General features: G+C 39.5%; 2 protein-coding genes across 15 annotated transcripts in view; one reads left to right on the top strand and one right to left on the bottom strand.

The window, feature by feature from the left end:
• Positions 1-22,154, bottom strand: part of MACIR (macrophage immunometabolism regulator) — a 146,698-nt gene that overhangs the window by 32,649 nt on the left and 91,895 nt on the right. For 8 of the 14 annotated variants that reach the window (XR_015793840.1, XR_015793832.1, XR_015793846.1 and 5 more), the window contains 2 exons: positions 8,887-8,989; positions 3,389-3,526 (listed from right to left, as the gene is read on the bottom strand). The exons of 1 other annotated variant lie outside the window; for it this stretch is intronic. The gene's annotated coding sequence lies outside the window, so the exon portion shown is untranslated. Of the gene's footprint in view, positions 1-3,388; positions 3,527-8,886; positions 8,990-14,148; positions 14,355-22,154 lie in introns of those variants that run through there. 5 more of the 14 variants (XR_015793833.1, XR_015793845.1, XR_015793838.1 and 2 more) reach the window with 4 other exon arrangements.
• LOC112540842 (uncharacterized) overlaps positions 495-22,154 on the top strand; it is a 58,483-nt gene continuing 36,823 nt past the window's right edge. The window contains exons 1-5 of the mRNA XM_088130205.1: positions 495-3,616; positions 10,562-10,750; positions 14,190-14,357; positions 15,688-15,789; positions 20,290-20,400. Coding sequence (XP_087986331.1) covers positions 2,113-3,616; positions 10,562-10,750; positions 14,190-14,357; positions 15,688-15,789; positions 20,290-20,400 — 2,074 coding nt within the window. The 5' untranslated portion in view covers positions 495-2,112. The remainder of the gene's footprint in view (positions 3,617-10,561; positions 10,751-14,189; positions 14,358-15,687; positions 15,790-20,289; positions 20,401-22,154) is intronic.

Here is a 22,154-nt window from a genome sequence, read left to right as displayed (position 1 = left end):
TAACTAACTACTTAATTAATTAATTCAATTATCCACTCCATTGTATTTTTTAAAAAAACTGTTTAAACTGTTTTAAAAGTAGGCTCTTCCATCTTATTAAAGAGTATTAATGTCATTAAAGGTTGAAGAGTCTGCTGCTTTCTGAACATCTGCTTTTCTGGAGTGGCAGACTTGTAGGTATGACTCAATGGCAAGGCTACCCTGTTCTGGGACTGATGCCTTCCGTGCTGCTTGTGTATGCGTGATTGTGTTATCGCTATTGCATAAATAGCACGCAGTGATGAAAAAAAATAGACTAATGTATATAATAAAGACTACAAGCAAATACGAATCATGCAATGAAGATCCGTTCATTTTATATGAGGCAATACAGGAGCAGAGAAACCATGAAAAGAAAACCAGCGTTATAAAATATATCTACTGGGGAAAATGAAACTGTCTATTGGGCAGACTGGACCCAGAGATAACATACTCTAATAAAGGTAAGACAAACTGAGTTAATGAATAAGGATAGAAGAGTGTAAATTTAGAGAAGGTGAAGAATCACATAGGAATATGCACTTCTCTCTCTCTCTTTCTCCTTCCAAGCGAATCTGCTTAAAGAAGGTCTAGCAGAAGAATGCACCCCCCCCCCCAAGTGCTCTGACAAGCATGGCCTGCAACTGGCTGGCTATTTATGTCAATATCACAGCCACTCACAGCACTCAACCTCTCCTACTTCTGCAAAGCCAGAAAATTGACTGAATCTGCAAATTGCTTTTGAATTGCAAAGTGATCTGAAGGTGTTTGGTTTGATTTGGTGCTTGAATCAGTTCATCCAAGTTTCAATTTGAACATTTGGTTTGAAGGAGAGATATGATCAAATGTCATTGGAATTGAATGACCTCAGTTTTACACCACTGTAATCTACAAGTGGTGGCATCCTAATGAAGGGTGGGGAACCGTACAAACGGTGACTGTGCTGTACAGGCTGTCTGCTTCGGTCAGGGATGGTTCCTAGATCTTTTGAAAAGAAAGCAAACATCAACAAGTTGTAATTGTCAGAGTTGCAGTGGAATCAGGATACGCTACAAGCACTGTGTCCTTTTGTACCCCACTTAAAATTATCACTGACCAGCCTAAAATGTTAAAGCACTCTTACTTTCAGAATAGTAACAGAATTCTTCCTTTGTGTTTACTCTACAGATGAGTATTTGCCAATCATCTGCTGATGCCAACAGAACATTGAAGCTGTTGAAAACAGGACAGGGGAGGATCCAAGAAAAACTAGTACTCACAAAGCAACCGATTGGCAACACCTAGCCAAAATATAAGCCCTCATTCTTATACAGAGCAGAAAAGAGAATAACACTGTTTTCAAAGTGTGTGTGTGTATGTGTGTGTAAAAAAGGAAAACAAGGATAACATTGTCCTGCTTGGCTCTTTCTGTTCAGCAAAATGATATAGTAGCAGTGTAAACACTGATGACTCAGAAAGTGCATTGAAAGAACATATTACAAGGAATATAACTCTGTAGACTCCCTTCCATCAGAAAATGGATGTACAGAGAAGTGAAATGTGATTCCTTGAATATGGAAATGAGAAAAGTTGTTTTCTTTTTCTGATTATAGAAATTGTGTGGCTTGAAAATCAAAAAACTTTTTGAAAAAGATGTCATCACAAAGGACACTATTACAGATAGCATAAAACCATGAGTTTCTGACCTTTCTGAAAAAATCTGAAACATCCAAATACACAATCCAAATTTCAAGTTCACCAGTAAAAATAAGTATTGGAGGGAATGAAAATATACTGATAGAAAGGAGTTGTCACTTTTGAGTTTGGTGACAAAGGAAATATGGTCGGGCTCGCAGTTCATATAGTTATGAAACTATATGAAAATACTGTGTTTCACATTACTTTGTCATTAACATATCTTGCCATTCAAATTATGAGTCAAATTTTGGCTTGAGTCTAATTTTGGCTTTGAGTTAAATTTTGGGAAAAACATTTTTAGGTTGTGTAAGTCCAGAATAATACATTCTTACATCTCCTCCAACTTCATTTGCTGACTGAGGAAGCCACTTAGATATTACAACTGAGATTATTATATTCTTAGGAAGAACAAGCAGTATGAATGTACCAGATACATACTCAGTTACCTTAAACTGGGAAAAAGAAAATGCTTCCTGTGAAGAGAAAATGAAGGACTGCACAAAGGGAAACGATTTTTATAAAGAAATAACTTTTTCAGAATTTAGCTATTCTGGAAAAACTCCACAAGAAAATTACAGTTCCAAAGAAATCCAGTTTAAAAAGAAACATAATGGAGAGATGAATAATCTGCTACAAATAAGGAACAACAGCTTTCTTGAAACAGGGACTCCTATGCTAATTTCATCCAAGGAATCAAAAAGCATAAGAAGATATTCTTTCCCAGTCACTTCTATCGATGCATTGTCATTGCCTCAGCTTAGAAGAGACTCGGGTTTTTATTCCATGCCATCTTTATCCTTAAAACTCCTGTCCAGACCTGTCAAAGCAGTAACTACTTATAGAATGAGTACAAATACACCTATCAGCTGCACAAAACCTTGTTCAAGTTTCACATCATTGTTTGGTAATCTCAGAGGTCTTAAATCTTCATGCTGTTCTGCTTTTGCTTCATATGATCATGATGTGATTGTGTGTCATGCTAAACAAGAGGGAAAACTGAGCAATGCTTTTTTAATGGACAATTATTTAGAATACATGAAGAACAGTAAAGAAATGGGGCAGGTGACAGTGGAAGACTTGCATTCTATTGTGAATTCTTGTCAAGCTCAAAAGGAGAAATATAGACCCACTGAGACTCCAACAACCCAAAAAGGAGGTGAGGAATACATTACCTTTGAAAAAGATGGCTTTGGTTGTGAGGTTCTAAGAAGCAAAGACCAACAAGTTCAAGAACATGAAAAATTACCAATCAAAGTAACTCTTCATCAAGATTCTTTGCTTTCCAAAAGGCTATCAAGTGGCTATAGCAATAATAACATTTCTGCTAAGGTTTCCATAGAAGACATTCAAGGTCAACAATCAGTAATACAGTCAAACAAAAATCTTCCACTAAGTATTTCAGAGTCTAAAGGAATGAAAAAGAAACAGACAAAATCAGTCATGACACTAATAGCTGGAGAACTGGAACAGAAGCTCATCATTCCAGGTGACATTAAATCTATGGCAAATTCATTTGGCTTTGCGATAAAAAAGGAGCCCTTATTGTCCAGCAGCAAAGGGGGAAAAGTATTTCTGTTGCCTCTTTTGGATACTGAAGAATTAGATCAAGTTAATGATTTTCAAAGTTGTGCTGATGTTCAGAAAATGTCTGAAAATATTCAGGAAGATTCTGATTGCCAAGATTATTCTACTCAGACTGAACATCTTTTAGCTGGAGATTCTTTCACAGATGCTCCAGAGATGCTCTCTAGTGAACAACACAGAAGTCTCTCTTATCATTCTGGAACTCATTTAGCAGCAGTTCAGGCAGAGAAGTCATTCAAACCCAGCTCTGAAAATCAAGAAGAAGAAAGAGAAACAAATAGGAATGTCGTCCTGACCCCAGCCACTTTGTCACCAGTAAATCATGCTGAACAGAAAGGCAAGTAATTTTAACCTTCTCTGAAACAATAAAGGCAACCTTTACAAAGGTTGACACTGACATGAGATGTGCTGATCTTGAAGTGGTCGTCAAATTTGTTATTCACATGCAGAATCTCTTTAAATGTAACCTGTGCAGTTTTCTATGCTATTCCTGATATGGTGACCTATATATTTGCTCTCCCAATTATTAATTCATGCTAAATATAACCCCAAAAAAGTAAGACAACAGTACAATAAAAAGTACACATAGACATTCAGAAATTAATAACAAACATGTCTCCTGGACCAATTTTTAACAACAGGATTAGACATTTCTTTCCATTTCTTTGCCAAACCCCAGATTCAGTTGAACCACCAGAATATTTTGGTGTGTATGTATATATGTATATGTATGCATGTGTATATACATACATACATGTATGTATATGTATATACATATACATACATACATATACACGTACATACATATACACATACATACATACATACATACATACATACATACATATATATATTCCCCTCTCACCCCTATGGGTGGTGTCTTCCTCAATCTCAGGTCCTCTGCCAGAGTCCTGGGAGCGTGAGGGTTCTGCGCAGTATCTTAGCTGTTCCTAGCACTACACTCTTCTGTACAGAGAGCTCTGATATTGTTCCTGGGATCTGTGGAGCCACTGTCACTGTGGAGCCACTGTCACTGCCCGAGTGCTCCTACCACTGCTGGGACCACTTTGGCCTTTACTTTCCACATTCTCTCTAGTTCCTCCTTCAGGCCTTGGTACTTCTCCAGCTTCTCATGCTCCTTCTTCCTGATGTTGCTGTCACTTGGCACATCTAAGACATCTATCACCACTGCTGTCTTCTGGTCTTTGTCTACTACCACGATGTCTGGTTGATTTGCCAGTACCTGCCTGTCCATCTGGATCTGGAAGTCCCACAGGATCTTAGCCCTGTTATTCTCCACAACCTTCTGTGGAATCTCCCATCTGGACTTGAGATGGTCTAGCCCATACACTGTGCAGATGTTCCTGTACACAATGCTAGCTACTTGGTTGTGCCATTAGGTATATGCTGTTCCTGCCTGCATCTTACACCCTGCCACTATGTGTTGGACTTCTCTGAGGCTTCTTTGCACAAGCTGCACCTTGGGTCCTGTCTAGTGTGGTAGACCCCTGCTTCTATGGATCTGGTGCTTAGTGCCTGTTCTTGTGCTGCTATGATCAGTGCCTCAATGCTGTTTCTTAATCCAGCCCTTTCCAGCCACTGATAGGATTTCCCAGTGTCAGCCACCTCAGCTATCTGTCAGTGGTACATCCCAAGCAGGGGTTTGTCTTGCCATGGTACTTCCTCCACTTGAATTCCCTCCCATATCTGTTGCTGCCTCAGGCATTCTCTCAGCAGCTCATCTTTGAGTGCCATCTTACTGATGTACTCCTGGATGCTCCGGGTTTCATCCAGGACAGTGGCTTTGACACTCATCAGACCCTGCCCACCCTCTTTGCAGCTGATGTACAATCTCTGGGTGTTGGACTTGGGGTGGAAACCTCCATACATTGTGAGGCACTTCCAAGTCTTCACATCGGCAGCCTCCATGTCCTCCTTTGGCCAGCTCACTATACCGGCAGTACATGTTGATGGCATGGATCTTGTTCTTCCCATTGAGCTGGTTCTTCAGCACTTGTCTTATCCTTTGGTGGTACTTGGATGTTGCTCCTCATGGTTCCCATGTGACTGTTGGGTACCAAGATATTTATAGCTGGTCTGTATGTCTGCTATGTGGCCCACCAGTAGTTCCACTCCATCGGTCTTAACTGCCTTCCCTCTCTTTACTATCATCCTGCCACACTTCTCCAGTCCGAATGACATTCCAGTGTCCTCACTGTAGATCCATTTCAGGTGGATCAATGAGTCGATGTCTCATTCACTCTTAGCATACAACTTGAAGTCATCCATGTAGACAAGGTGGCTGATAGTAATTGCACTCTTGAACTTGTACCCATATCCAGTCCTTGTGATTATTTAGCTGAGAGGGTTTAAGCCTATTCAGAACAGCAGTGGGGACAGTACATCACCTTGGAATATGCCACACTTGATGGCCACTTGTGTGAGCTGTCTTGAGTTGACTTCCAGTGTTGTCTTCCATGGTCCCATTGAGTTCTTGAGGATGGTCCTTAGTGTCCTGTTGACTTTGTATAGTGCCAGGCATTCACAGATCCATGTGTGTGGCATTGAGTCATAGACTTTCCTGTAGTCAATCCAGGCTGTGCTCAGATTGGTCTGCCTAGACCTTGAGTCTCGGGCGACTGCTCTATCTATGAGCAACTGGTGTTTTGAGCCTCTGGTGTTGTTCCCAGTGCCCTTCTCAGCTGTGCTCATGTACTGGCCCATATGGTCTTGTAGCTTAGTAGCTAGGATTCCTGATAGAACTTTCCATGTTGTGGGGAGGCAGGTTATTGGCCAGTAGTTGGATGGTGCTGTTCCCTTGTGAGGGTCTTTCAAGGGTCTTTTAGCCTGGCACCCAGTGCTGTGAGCCTTTGTTTAGCTGTCTCTAGGGCTTCAGATGGAGTCAGGCTCATGTATTTTTTCAGTAGCCGAGTCTTATCCTTAATCTCCACACATCCTTCTGTAGTTTCACCAGCTGACTGACTTCTCTCCAAGTTGCCTTGATCTTAGCCTCCAATCTCATTTTCCAAGGGGGGGTATGTACTGCTGTTCTTGATCATGTAGCCAAGCATTTCCAGGATTGCAGTGGCTGTAGCGTATACCAGTTCATTGGTTTGAGTTATGGTGGTAGTAGGGATTGTATGGAGGGCTCTATTGGCATCTTCTATCATACTATCCAATGGTACTTCTCCACTAAGCCTTGGTAATTGGACTTGAGGGTTGGCTGTAGCTAGTTTATCCATGATCTTATGCCTCATATCAGCTGCTGTGCTCTGTAATGGAGGGGGTGGCAGTGATGTTCCAGCTTCAGGTGTTGGCTGCAAATCCAGTTATTCTTCCAAGTCTGCTTGAATCCGGGTTGTAATGTGGAGTTGGTCTATCTCAAGTTGTGAGAGAAGCTTCCTCTTCACTATTTTGAAGCGCTGGGTAACTAGTTGTTTCTCAGTTAGTGTGGATGTAGGTTTTGTGTCTGTCCATAGTTCCCTCATATGTTTCATATATCCCCTCTCATTAGATCTACTGTTGTAGTAGCATTCCATCAATTCCAAGTTCTCTTGTCTCGTCCATGTATGGTTTGTTCCAGTAGCCCACTTATCAGATTGTCCTGGTTCCCCAACACCTGACGTGGACCTTGTAAACTGGGTGACGTCCGAGCCGACATGACTCTCTTAGTTAATGTCACTGTCATATTTGAGGCAGGCAGGTGAAGCGTTAGGAGGTCTTTGCCCAAGGGTCCCTACTGATAAGGTAAGTACCAGCCGGGATTTGAATCCTGGCCTCCTGCATCAAAGGTGGTGTTCTAACCACTACGCTACCCAGCCGCTCCATATATATAAAGTGCATTTGGAAAGTATTCAGACCCCCTTCACTTTTTTCAGTTTTGTTATGTTGCAGCCTGATACTACAATCGTTCAAATTCATTTTTTTTTCTCACTTAGTACCCCATAATGACAAAGTGAAAACTGAATTTTAGAAATGTCTGTAAATTTATTAAAAAGGAAAAACTGAAATATCACACTGGCAAAAGTATTCAGACCCTTTGCAACAATACTTGAAATTTAGCTCAGGTGCCTCCCATTTCTCTTGATTGTTGCTGAGCTGTTTCTACACCTTGATTGGAGTCCACCTGTGGTAAATTAAATTGATTGGACATGATTTCAAAAGGCAGACACCTCTCTATAGAAGGCCTCACAGCTGACAATGCATACTGTACCAGAGCAAAAGCCATGAGGTCAAAGGAGTATTGCAAGGCACAGATCTGGGGAAGGCTACAAAAAAATGTCTGCTGCACTAAAGGTTCCCAAGAGCACAGTTGCCTCCATAATTCTCAAATGGAAGAAGTTTGGCACAACTAGGACTTTTCCAAGAGCTGGTCACCTGGCCAAACTGAGCAATTGGGGGAGAAGAGCCATAGTAAGAGAGGTGACCAAGAACCCAATGACTGAGCTCCAGAGATCTTGTGTGGAGATGGGACAAAGTTCCAGAAGGACAATCATCACTGCAGCCCTCCACCAGTCTGGGCTTTATGGCAAAGTGGCTAGACGGAAGCCTCTCCTCAGTGCAAAACACATTACAGCCTGCTTGGAGTTTGCAAAAAAGCACCTGAAGAACTCTCAGACTGTGAGGAACAAGATTCTCTGGTCTGATGGAACCAAGATTGAACTATTCAGCCTCAATTCTAAATGTTATGTCTGGAGGAAACCATGCACCACTCATCACCTGCCCAATACCATCCCAACAGGGAAGCATTGTGGTGGCAGCATCATGCTGTGGGGGTGTTTTTCAGCAACAGAGACTGGAAGACTGGTCAGGGTTGAGGGAAAGCTGAATGGAGCAGAGATATCCTCAATGAAATCCTGTTCCACAGCGCTTAGGACCTCAGACTGAGCTGAAGGTTCACCTTCCAACATGACAATGATCCTAAGCACACAGCCAAGACAACACAGGAATAGCTTAGAGACAGCTGTGTGAATGCCCAGCCAGAGCCCTGACTAGAACCCTATTGAACATCTCTGGAGAGATCTGAAAATGGCTGTCCACTGACGGTCCCCCTCCAACCTGATTGAGCTTGAGAGAATGGCAGAAAATCCCCCAATCCAGGTATGCAAAGTTTGTTGCATCACACTGAAAAAGACTCAAGGCTGTAATTGCTGCCAAAGGTGCTTCAACAAAGTACTGAGTAAAGGGTCTGAATACTTATGCCAATGTGATATTTCAGTTTTTCCTTTTTAATAAATTTACAGACATTTCTAAAATTCTGTTTTCACTTTGTCATTATGGGGTACTAAGTGTACACACACACACACACATATGTGTGTGTGTGTGTGTATCTGGGATTTCCCAAACCATTCCTACTTACTGGGTCATTGACTTTGATGGACAAAAAACAATGAAGAAAAGAAAACATTGGCATACAATGCCATGAGAATAAAGGGGAGATATGTTTGGAGGCGGGTGTTTAATGCTTTAAAGTTTTATATATATGCTTTCTTTTCTTCATTGTTTTTTGTCCATCAAAGTCAATGACCCAGTAAGTAGGAATGGTTTGGGAAATCCCAGATACTCAAATGATTGTTGGGTTGATATTTTAATTGATTTGTTTACTACCTTGAAAAGTCGATTCATTCTATTCATTTCAAAAACTGGCCATTCTCTGGATGAGGTCCCTACAGTGCGGGTCTCAGGGCAATTGCTCCTCGTTACCCCTCTCCTAAAACAGAATCCAAAGTAGACTTAGTCTGTATCAATGAAAATAGAATAAAACTGTTGTATTTAAAAATATGCATTGGTGAAGGGATTAGGGGGAAGACTAAGACATAAATTGAGTTCATCTTATTTCTGATCATCTGTCAGCCCCAACAGGTAGACCAAACCACAAATCAACCCCACAGAAAGTCTAATTCACTCAATGTGAATTAGAGAGGTGTCTGTCTGAGCCTCTTCTACACAGTTTCTGTTTGTGGTGGGCATAAGTTTTTTCCTTCATTGTTTTGGTAACGGAGGTTACATATCTCTGTCAAGGTAATCTTCCTTACTCTAGTATACCCCTGGTATCCTAATAGAATATATAGTTGTATTTATCCAGTGGAGCACAACTTCATACCTTCCATATACATTTCTATCTTAGTTCCAAACCTGGAAGAGAGCAAGATTAAAATACAGGCAGTAACATAATCTATAGGAAGATTCACATGCTTTACGTATGGGAGAGAAGTTCCTTTTAGCATGCTGTGATTCCTAATACATCTGTATTTTTCCTCTTGATTTGACATACTTTCCTAAGCATAACGGGGAAAAAAATGAAGCTATAATTTAAGGGTATAATCTAAAGATTCGATCATTAGTTTACATATTGTAATTGAAAATGATTACTTGATAGGAAGTAGTGAATTCAACTTAATATCTTTAGTTAAGAGGGATAACCTAAAGGCAATCTAAGATTTCTTTTGTGGGTGAAAAGAAATTTGTAGTTTCTGGAAAGTGCATGCCACACTGAAACTACTCCTCAAAGCATTGTTTCACCATAAAAGATAAAGCAAAGCAAATAATTTGTGAGCACATAATGTACAGGGACAATTTCGATCATCACAGCTATCACTTTTCCACACACTTTGGATACCCCTGACCAGAAGGGAACTTAAATCTTTTAAAGCTTTCTCTTACATAAATTATGCATTTATCTTATGTTAGGAACCATAATTTTATTTTATGATATTTACAGAATGTCTTTTAAAATATTCCAAGAATTATTCTTTATATTACAACATTTGGAGAAGGAAGAAAGAAAGAATCAGGAACATGCGTAGGGAGAATATGAATCTAAAGACTCTAAAATGTTCTAACAAACTAGCTTAAAAGATTTCCTTCCCATTATTTGCAATGGTGGGGGGGGGGTTAATTTAAAAAAAATGACAGGTAAAGCAGTGAATGTTATATCCTCTTGACCTCTGGTTTGGTGGTCTGTTCCTGGTAGAATGTTGGAAACAGCTTGTTGTGTTGCTCTGCACATCTCAAATATTGAATAAATGGAACCATTGTTCCAAAGGGCCATCACTTGTAACTTTCACTGAGGTTGAAAAAGTAATATTTGGCACACTGGTGCTCTATACAAGATGTTACTTTCCCATTCTTATAAAAATGTTCCTTTAGTTTGTATTTTCAATAACTAACATTAAGCTAACATATCTGCAAACTGTGTTCGGTAGAATATTTTAAAAGGTAATTTGGCTTTAAATGTTGTTCGGTGTATAGAGTGTTTCTTTTTTCCTCCCACAAAACATAGCTAAATCACTAAGAGACATGAACACAGTATTATCTAGTGAACAAGTGCCGAAAGATGCAAGAACAAACAATAGTTTTCAAGAAGAAGAAGCAGACCGTTGGGCTAGACGAAGGAAATGGTTCAAAAACAGCAAAAGGTACCAATCAGCTGGAGAGAGCTCTATGAATAGTAGCTTCACCGAAGGATCTGGTAAGTACTACATTTAGCTGAGTGATAAGGAGAAACATTTTGCCAAAGATTTGTAGATAAATTATTCCAGTTGAAAGAGGTGTGATTACAGGATATAATGTTTTCTTATTCAAATTTTTTCAGGTCTAGCGGGAAAGCCATGAAAAGCAACATGTTCAAACTGAGGTCAAGGACCACTTTAGCCCTGCCCCCTAAAAAGCTTACTATGACCCCAGATTCCTCCAAAATATGGTTCCTAGATTATAATTTTTTAAAAGAAAATGACATAAGGAGAAGATGATTGAACACAAGACAGGAGAGCAATCATATTAACTACAGTATTTGAAAATTCTAGCTAAATTTAAATGTTAATTAAATCAATTTTAGCTTTAGTCCCAACATCCCAGCCATGACTCACTGGGGTGGGGCCTTTGGCACATCACCCAGAGCCCAGGACACTTCTTGACTGGAAAAAACTTCATGCCCCAGTTTAGGTAAACCATCACAGAAATCCATAAGCCATATGTGGGAAGAGGTATGATCAGAGGAAGAAACTATGGACATGACACTATTTCTCACTGTGATAAAACATAATTTCGTACACGGCAATAATTGCACATGAACAGTCCATAATGTCTTTCAACATAGCCCATCTGTTTAGTGTGTGTGAAATTAATCAGGGAAATTTAAACTGGCCCTTCTCTTAAGCAGAATGAAGACACTGTCTCAAATAGCTGATGCTCAGGAATATAAGGAAAGGCAGCAAATGTTACTGATTTAAAATATTATTATTTTTACTATCACAGAAAAAAAACTTGTGAGATTTTCTGTCATAGATTAGGAAAACAATAAGCCTGTGTGCTCCTCCCAGCCCTCTATTTCTAACTATAATAAAATAAAATACAATTAATAAAATCTATAATAACATACTCTAGTACTTTTCCAGGATGTCTACTGAATAGACTAAACTTTCTGTAGCTGTTGGCTAAATGTTTCACATTTTTCTCATTATTATTCCAGCTTGCCTTTCACATTTTAAAAGTATGCAAATATACCAGCTAAAAGTCTTAAAGGATAACCTTCAATTACAATGTTTAATGAATTTATAGTGCATGCTAATGAACACCCCAAGATGGAATATTAATGTCCAAGGCAGAAGAAATGGTTCACATAAATCTACCTCCTGATTTGTCACCATAGTACATAAACAGTCAGTCTAAATGAGGGGGAAAAAAGAATTGGGTGTTTTTAAAATGTATCTATCAGTAAGATAAATATTTTACTTTTATTCTTTTCACCAAAATCTAAAGTTCATAAGTGTCTTTGAAAGGTATAATTTCTCCCAAAGAGTATATTGCTGAGGCTTTCTGTTTATTTGCAGTCTTTGCTTAAATTTGGCTAGTCTCGACCAAGTCATACACTGTCATACACATGGTGCTGTGACATGAACAATAACTTGTTACTTGGAAGTGCTATATCATGAATGCTGTTGTCCCTTATGTAACTCTGTGTTGATGAGTCTTTTCTGGAGTGATTGAATTAACTGTGAATCACTGTCCATATGATCAAAGCTGCTCCTTGAAAACTCCTCCTCTCTTTAACTGTGGAACTATAAACAATATTCACTGAGCCTTAAAAACAGTGGATTTTGATAAAGATCAATGTGTAACATATGGACCTTCAGTGGTCAAAAGGACAACAGAAAGGTAAGTTCACCTGGGCTTTTTCTGAAAGTCTGTTTGTCATTTTCTTTTCGGTGATCCAGCAATGGTAATGTTGAGTTACTCATCTGAAGGGAGTTCATGGGAAGAAAAATCTGAGCTATGCAAAAAAAATTCCTTTCTGTTTCTCTCTAACATTCTGTACTAAATAAGGGAAATTATCAGATATTTTATATTGTATTGATCAATAATGAAAATAATACTGTGTTCAGTATTAAAAAATATACATTTGTAAGGTAACGATGTTGAGACAAAGAAATTCATATCTATTTCTAAACATGTTATAACAGGAAATGGGTTAATACAGAAGGAATATTAATCTGAAATCAGAGATTTTGATAAATTGGTTTTTAATCTACATATAAAAATCAAAGTTAATATGCATGTTCAAATCTCAGGAGCATCACTTGTGATATTACTTATTTTAGACTCCCCTTTTTTCTTCCCACACAAAACGCACAGCTTGGCAGTTTCTATTCTTAACATTAAGAAGCATTCAGAATATTGGCTCATAAAACTAAACCTTCAGAAACTCATCTGCTTTCCTAAGCGATAGGAAGGTATCTGAGCAAAAACATTCCTTACAAAATTAATAGAAGTTCAGTAAGTTGAAGAAACTTGGAAAATGTGTTTGTGATCAACTTTATATGTCTTTATACAGTCATGGAATTTAGTATGTCCTAAAATTCTGAGTCCAGAAAAGAGCAAGCTTTATTGTGTGATACTTAGGTAGCTATCTTAAATGAATGACATGGATTGACAGATGCCTTCTGATTAGCCAGGATGGATGAACCTGTTGGTCAAGTTCACTAGAATCTTGCTAAGCCTCCTGTTTTGGCTGCTTACCTGGGACTGCAAAAGCAACAGGTACCACCCAAGATACATCTGACTCAGAAATTAAAGGCTTCATTAGGGAACAGAGACTGAATTATCAAAGCAAATCTCTCTCTCCAGTGGATAGAACAGTCAGCATTTCTGGACACTCCTGAGGCCTATCTTTCTGTGTAGGCCCACTGCCACTGCTTTAAGCCTCCCAATCACGTTCACATATCATTTCTAAGCAGGGAAGCACTGACATAGCACAAAGTGGGATCAGCATCATGCCTTCCATTCCCTTCTGGGAGCTTTGCTGGTCAAATCTAAAGAGAGGAGGGGAAGCAAGTAGCTGTAGTGATAAGGAAAGGAAGATTCACTTATGAAGGGGACCAATGAAATCCTCTTGCCTGGAGCTGACACTAGTCCTCAAAGTAATAAAATATTTAAAATATTTTACAAAGTAATAAAAGAAGATGGCATAAGAACAGGATGGGGGTTGAGCTGCAAAAATGTTTGGTTTGATGCCTGGAGGGGAAGGGTACCTTTGTTTTTAACCATGTTTTATGGATTGCTGTGAGCCGCCTAGAGTCCTTGTATGAGATAGGCAGCTATAGAAGTCCTGTAAATAAATAACATAAATAAACAGAACTAAAATATAATTGCATATAGAGGGAAAGAAGAAAGCATTAAACATTCAAATCAAATAGTTTATTGTTCAGAGAAATGAGTAGAAAAATCATGATCAGGCCATGAATGGAGGTGGGCGAGCTTATTTCTTTTTAAGCATCTTTTTCATTTCTTACCAGTAGATTCTAACTTTCCCTCATCTTTGTTTTTATACCTTTGACATTTTCTTGACAACAACAACAACAAAAATCTGACCTTTCCAAATCTGACCTTTCCTAATTCTTGTCTCTTCCCAGTGAATTCAGAAGATGGTTGTTCCTTGGATCTGGGACTGCACAGGCAAAGTCAAGAGCAAGGCTTCTACAGAGAAATCTTCCACTCAGCTTCTTGGGTGTTCCGAGAGGATGATGCTAATGCAGATAATAATCTCAGCTGTCTTGGCAAAAGGCCTAGGCCAGTCACTAGTAAGTATAAAGGAGTGTGATATGGTAAGGCAAGTTGTACATTTTTTGTCATTATCAACTGCAAGATAATATTGCTTATAAAAACAACAGCAGTTGATTGATTGATTGATTGATTGATTGATTGATTGATTTTGTGCCATCAAGTCGTTTTCAACTCCCAGCAACCACACAGATAGAATTTCTCCATAAAGGCCTATCCTTAACCTTTTCTTTCAAGTCTCCCAAGGGTGTACTCATCACTACTGTAACTGAGCCCATCTACCTTGCTGCTGGTCATCCTCTTCTTGTCTTTCCTTCCACTTTTCCCAAAATTACAGCCTTTTCCAGAGAGCTGAATCTTTGCATAATATGTCCAAAGTAGGATAATCTGAGAATGGTCATTTGTGCCTCAAGTGAGAACTCTTGGTTGATTTGTTCAATGATCCATCAGTTTGTTTTCTTGGCTATCCACAATATTTTCAGGTGTCTTCTCCAACACCAGATGTGTCAATACTCTTCCTATCCTGCTTCTTTAAAGTCCAGCTTTTGCTTCCATAGTGATTCACAAGGAATACTATGGCTTGCATGATTCTGATCTTTATAGCTATAGACAGCAGTTAAGCTAATGTGAATCTACTCAAATGGGCAAAGGTTTGATTGCACGGTCACGGCTATCACCTTGACTATTTTTATAAGACATTTATTAGACATTTTATAAGACACCTCACAGACATCCCTATGGGGTGTATATGTGTATCCAATCATTTGCTTGAAAATTGTACCTAAAAATAGTTAAGCGTGCAACCTCCAATGAAATCATGACTGTCATTCTGTAACCTGTTGGTTATACCATTTGTCTCATAAGAACGCAGATTTAATTACATGGAGGTTTGGTAGGATTCCCATGCCAGGAATGATAAATGTCCTTTTCCAAGGAGGAAGAAAAAGGATCAAAATACTTGCAAATATAAGAACCCTGTAAGGCCAAAGTTAAGCTGAAGCAAGTTTCACACAAACAGGAAACTGGAAACAAAGGGTGACCCCTTAATAAACATGATACACAATCAATATGAAACTAAAACAGAAAACATCACTCAGATCCTTTTCTGCCCTGCTGGGTTGCAGCCAATGTACTGTTAGAATTATCAGAGCACCCTTATGATGGCTATTTTATGTTCTTGATTCCTCAGATCTATTAAGACAGGATTTATTAATTGTTTAAAAAACTACCAGTTTAAATGTAGCTCCACAACATGAAGTACTACATTCAGAATTATTTCTGGTAGTCAACAAATGACCCATAAAAATATGAACTTGGGCATTCTACTTCTCTTTTCTTTGTTCTTTTTAGTTCGGGAACGAACCGTAAGGATTCCTAAAGGAACTGGTGACTATCCTTGGGGATTCCGAATCCAGTTCTCAAAGCCCATCTTGGTGACCGAAGTGGATTCCAGTAAGTGACATGATCATCCCCAAAGATCACTTCCCTCACTGAAAGATTCAAAGGAGTTTTGAATGGTACAGTGTTTAAAATAGGCGGCAAAGAGGTAGCAGGTAGCTGGTGTGGGTCTTCCGGGCTGTGTGGCCGTGGTCTTGAAGTCTTGTTTCCTAACGTTTCGCCAGCACCTGTGACCAGCATCTTCAGAGTGCAGGAGCACAGACAGGAGCAGTTCTCTCTGTGCCCAGGGTGATGTGACCCTTCTGTGGGTATTTATAGAGATCTGGGGGAGGGGGAAAGGGGGATTGGGTGTGTGGGGGGTTGAGTTACTGAGTGGCTGCTTGTTTTGGTGTCAGCATCTGTGTGTATCTTCCTGGGGATTAGGCAGGGTTTTTTCTTCTACTGAATTGTTAACGAGGGGCTGCTGGGGGTGATTAGCAAGTTCATTGTGTGAACTGTTCACATGTCCTGGTGGTTGAGCTGGGTTCGTTGACCTTTTGCAGGCTGTATTTTTCAGGATTGGTAGCCAGGTTTTGTTGATTTTTAGACTCTCCTCTTTTTTATTGAAACTGTGCTGGTGTTTGTGAATCTCAATGGCTTCCCGGTATAGCCTGGTATAGTGGCTGTTGGTGTTGTCCAGTATTTCTGTGTTTTCAAATAGGATTTTGTGTCCAGTGTGCTTGAGAGCATGTTCAGCTACTGCAGATTTTTCTGGTTGCTGTAGTCTGCAGTGTCTTTCGTGTTCAACCACCAGGACATGTGAACAGTTCACACAATGAACTTGCTAATCACCCCCAGCAGCCCCTCGTTAACAATTCAGTAGAAGAAAAAAACCCTGCCTAATCCCCAGGAAAATACACACAGATGCTGACTCCAAAACAAGCAGCCACTCAGTAACCCAACCCCCCCCACGCCCCCCCCCCCAGATCTCTATAAATACCCACAGAAGGGTCACTTCACCCTGGGCACAGAGAGAACTGCTCCTGTCTCTGCTCCTGCACTCTGAAGATGCCGGTCACAGGTGCTGGCGAAACGTTAGGAAACAAGACTTCAAGACCACGGCCACACAGCCCGGAAGACCCACACCAGCCATCGTATGCCAGCCGTGAAAGCCTTCGACAATACACAGGTAGCAGGTAGTTCAACAATTCTCTTGACTTCTTTTTATTGTGATGACAGTGAAGTATATTTTTCCGAATTCTATTATATTTCTATAATATGGAAGAAAATTCTGGGGTTACTCTTGCAACTAGACCTACCATTGTAATAAAAATGCTTACGGAAACAGATTTCTTCTCTTTTGCCATTCACTTATGGATGAAGAATCTTCCTTGATTCCGAGTTTCATTTAATCAAACTAAAAGGGTCAGCTGTTGCCTGAAGCAATTACTTCCCCTCTGCTCTGCTTTATACTCTGCTAAGAAGAGATGATGATAATGACAAAAAAGGTCAGTGCGCCTTGGCAGTTAGAAAAGAAAAAGTGGATTGCTTGTATTTTTGTCTCTCTGTTTTTTGAATAAGATCATTTTTTAACACCTGTTCTTGTGATAATTTAATTTGACAGAGCAAATGATTAGTTGAATACCTGCCACCCTGACATGTATTTCTTTTGGAAATATTTAATATTGGGCATATATGTTTCAGAGTCATGTGTGCTTTCTTCCCCTATCCTTCCCCACATGCTTTTAAAAACTTCCATTTCTGACTTACTGAAAGCGGAACCTCAATTAACCATCTTAAGTCCATTAAATGCAGGTTGTGTGCACTGTAGTTTGCCCACCAATCCTGATTTCAAGCCACCAGTCGCCCTTGTTTGCATTTATATGATGTGTGGAAATTACCTTTGTAGAAATCATTGCTTCTAGAGGTTCAGCTGAATTAAGTTTGATTTGCTGCTAAACCAAGAATAGATATTTTTAATTGCTATGCATGAAGGGAAGGGAGCATGCTAGAGACTCATGTTTTACAGCACAGATAAGCAATCTAGTACTTTCCAGATGTTTTGAGATGGTTCTACATGGGTTGTAGTCCAGGTATCTCATTTTTGCTTTAGCATTGCATTTGAGTGCACCTACAATTCTCTAGAATACTATATCTGAGCTTGCTATCTGAAATCCAGTTCCTGATTATGGTATTGGTATTTACCTTGAATTATCCACACACACATCTGAAATGTGTTGCGTAAAGAATTTTCTGTGGGCTATAAGAGTTTTAGGGTCGAGGAGTTTCAAAAGTCTTTCACGTGTAAAACCCAGAGAAGTTCAGAAGTATAACATACTTCCTTTGAAATTCCTTTTGGCATTTTTTAAACTTTCTAAATGGCAGGAAAATGAATAAACCATGAGCCAGTTCCATCAAATCGGCTTCTTTTCTCCAAACTGCAGCAAATGGAGATGGTAATAATAATAAAAGTTACAAAACACACACACACACACACACACACACACACAACCTTAAAAATATTGAAATGGCTTTGGAAATGTAATGTCACATTTCTGGATGTATCAGTCAGATGTAAGATATATTATTTGATGAGCTTTTATGAAAAGAGCAGAAGCTCCCAGAACTCCTGTGCCTGTCATTTCCTTGCTAGCATCTGCTTTTCCTTCAGAAAAGAGCTTTATACTGTTCAGATGCACTTTCTACATCATGGAGTACCCAAAAAATTAAATTATTTGTATTAATCAAGGAACTGGGTGTATGTTTGATAGTACTTCAGAATACATTATGACATGTAATTGTATGCTGCAAAGAGATACAGTGGAAGAACATTATTCCAAGATGTATAGAGGAAGGATTCAAATCACTGTGAATTAACGGACCTTAACTGAACATATTTTCTGCTTATGGACGTTGTTTTCTGTTCCTAACCTGTCTTTACGTAAAAGCAGGTTACATACATCTATACCTTAGATATACATATACATGCAGTTTTTAGCTGCTGATAATAGTCCAGAGGAGGATAACGTAGCACTTTGGGATCAGCCATACTTCTTTATGATTTCAAATCCCACTAACAAGTGCTTTCCCTAATCATTATTTTCAGGCTCTCCATTCTTCTGATATTTGTTTAGCTCTCTGAGAATGCATACTAGACCCGGGGTGGTATAGGGGTTAAGGTATTGGACTAAGACTGGAGAAACCCAGGTTCAAATCCACCCTCAGCCATTGAAGCTCACTTGGTGACTTGGTGACTCTCAGTCCGGCTTACCTCATAGCACTGTTATTGTAGGGACAACAACAGTTCTATTAGGGTCTTAGTCCAGTTTATTATAGGGAATACTTGGAGAAGGGAGAGCTATGTATGCTGCCTTGAGCTCCTGAAGACATATCTGGGCCCTTCCACAGAGCCATCAGGTCCCCCTGGCCTCTGTGTCCTCAGAAATGTGTATTCTAGCCACTCTGTGCGTATCTGCCCTCTCATGAGCTATCCAGCTCCCTCAGTCTGACCAGTACAGGAAACTACAAAAACATGCAGTCAGAGCTTCACCTTTCTATCCTCATCATTATTTCTTGTGTTCAATTTCACAGCAAGTGAAAAAACAAAAACAAAAAATGCTGCCACTCTAGGGAGGGCTATAAGGGTATTGTGGCCCCAAGACAGTTTGCAAAGCTGACTGTCCCATCTCCAAGATCTGTGGCGTTCCAGCCTGAAAACCAAGGTTTTTATTCTGTGTTGTATTGTTGCCATTCGTGCTGGTCCATGAAATGACTGCCATCCAAAAGACAGCAGAGTCACCAGGAGGCTTTTTATTAATTCAGGTCACCTGGTATTTCTGGGCAGGTGGGCACATTTCCTAACGAAGCACTGTGCCACAGCCATTCATCACTTTGTGCTCTAAGTATGTCTATGGGATGCAGAGGGATTTCTGTAAATAGAGATGATGCTAGAGCTTGGGGCTTTGCTTTGTGGCTTGCCATAGGTTGGGATTTGGAGTTTGGTGAGGAGAGAAACTGAGGAATACTAGGGAAATTCAAGAATTACCCCCAGAAAAAGTAAACCCCTCTCTACCCAGTCTTTTTCTTCTACTATTGCTTGTACATGAATAATTGTCCATTATGGCATAATATGAAAACAGAATTGTCCTATGGAGCCAGAGGTCCATTGTCCATATTCCAGGCATCTGCCTTGCCAGATATTCCATGATGTCATCGTGTAATGATTTCATGCACTTAAAAATCAAGTGGATTCTGTTCAGGTTAAATTGCCTGTGAGTTTAACCTAATAGAAAAGAGTGGGGAGAATCTGAATCCCCTCCACCTTTTCATTTAGTCTATTTTAATCTGCCTTAAGCAGAGAACAACAGACAGCAGTCTGCATAAACTGGATGCCTAGAAAAGCTCAACTTGGATGATCTCTGCTATATCCTGCAAAGCAAGGGAAAATCTTGGAAATCTGTAGGGAAAATGACTTTTCCAACTTCTGAGGAAGTGGATTGCATTGATGCATATAAAGTGGATGAAGCTGTCTCCTTTGTGCAGATATTATCCAAATATTTTTCCATTCTGTGGCAGACAGCGCAGCAGAAGAGGCAGGCCTCCAGATTGGAGACATTGTGATGGCTGTCAATGGCACAGATGTCACCAGCATGCCTCATTCAGAGGCAGCAAATCTAGTAAGAAAAGGTAACTCTCCTCAAAGATATGAGCTTTTAACAGATGATTTGTAAATGGTGTTTTGTTTTGTTTTGTTTTGTTTTGTTTTTATCCATTCAATCATGTTTGATTCTTGGAGACTGCCTGGACAAGTCCTTGCAGTTTTCTTGGCAAGGTTTTTCGGAAGTGGTTTGACATTGCCTCCTTCCTAGAGCTAAGAGAGACTGACTGGCCCAAGGTCACCCAGCTGGCTTTGTGCCTAGGCAGGACTAGAACTCACAGTCTCCCAGTTTCTAGGCTAATGCCTTAACCACTACACCAAATTGGGTGTCTAAATGGTGTTAATTTTCTTTTCTCTTTATTCCATTTCATTTCATTTCATTTTAGCAGTGTCAGTTTAAGAAAAAAATTGTGTTAGACTTTTCTTAATCTGACACTGCTAAAATAAAGCAGGCATGCCACAGCATAAATGTGGACACCCACAACAATAAAAGATGTTGGGTTTATGCAAATTTAAACAAGGAACAGTACCTGCAGCCAGAGTTAAAAAGTCTCATTCATTTTAAACAGCCTTGCCCAACATTAAACCTTTCATGCCATATTTCAGGAGACCACAATCCTGAGGAAGTTTTTTCTTTTCTTTTTTTTTAAGTTTAAGACATAGCCTGATGAATGCTATTTTGATAGTGAAAAGTAGAAATGCAAAGCCAAATCAAGGGCTGAAATGATGGGGCATTAGCAGGTGGACCCTGTGCTACCCATTACATACCCAGTGAAGGGATCACAGTCAAGAAGAAAAGTCCCTGGTTTAGCTCTGACTGTGCTTACTCCAATTTGGTGCATAATCTTCTCATCAATGAAAAAAAATGCACACTTTGCAAACACAGGAAAAAGGGAGAAAAGGAAGAAGGAATTTTACTTTGCAGCTAATTCAGCCACAAATACCAGCACAAATAATAAATATTGGGCAGGCATCTCCTCAGCAAGATCAAAGTACAGTAAATATTAAGTTACATCCTAAGACACTTTTTTCTTACTATGTACAATATGACTAATCACATCTGATATAGGCAGCCGCCTTCAATTCAACACAAAATTCTTTCCTTAACCCTTTTATATCCTCAATGAAATACCATGAAGAAATTGCATTCATGCCTCTTTCCACTCTGTGCCTTCAAGCTCTAATTCTTACAATAGTGAATAAAGTCCCATCGCGTCATTTTTGGTTTGCTACTTTTCTAAGATTTCTGTCCTATCCGCATTCTCCGACCACACACTTTCTAGCAATTCCTTATTCGTGGATCAGTTCCATGCTTGCCAAAAATATGGTTCCTCTAGTGGTTCTTTCGCACAGCACATAGCAGCATCCTGCTCTTAGTTCTCAGCCAAAAGTCACAAATAGCCAATCAAATTATTACAGCAGCATGTGTTTCTGCATTTTTAAATAGTGCTTAGGAGACCATTTTCAGAGTTCTTACCATTTTAGGATACAGTAAAAATAGGAAGTGTCCGTAGACAAGCCAAGTTGCTCTGTTCAACAGAGAATGCAGTTAATGACGCAAGCAGCTTTCTTAGGCTTCTAGCTAAGAGAGATATGGTGGTATTCATAATGGAAAGGTATATTTTCCATAGAAACACAGGAAGATCAGGGATATGTAGATTGGCTCTTATCCTATTCAACAATCTTATCCTCCTCAACAATCCTTGGTTGAACTGTTAATTCAGTGCTATTCAATACAGTTATTTTCAAATAAAGGGAAAAATCAGTTTCAATGCATCTGAAT

Source organism: Python bivittatus, unplaced genomic scaffold (assembly GCF_059951505.1).
Source record: "Python bivittatus isolate LINGU-HERP-01145 unplaced genomic scaffold, Pbiv_v1 ctg000850_np1212, whole genome shotgun sequence".
Taxonomy (NCBI): domain Eukaryota; kingdom Metazoa; phylum Chordata; class Lepidosauria; order Squamata; family Pythonidae; genus Python; species Python bivittatus.
This window is presented reverse-complemented; position numbering and strand designations above follow the sequence as displayed.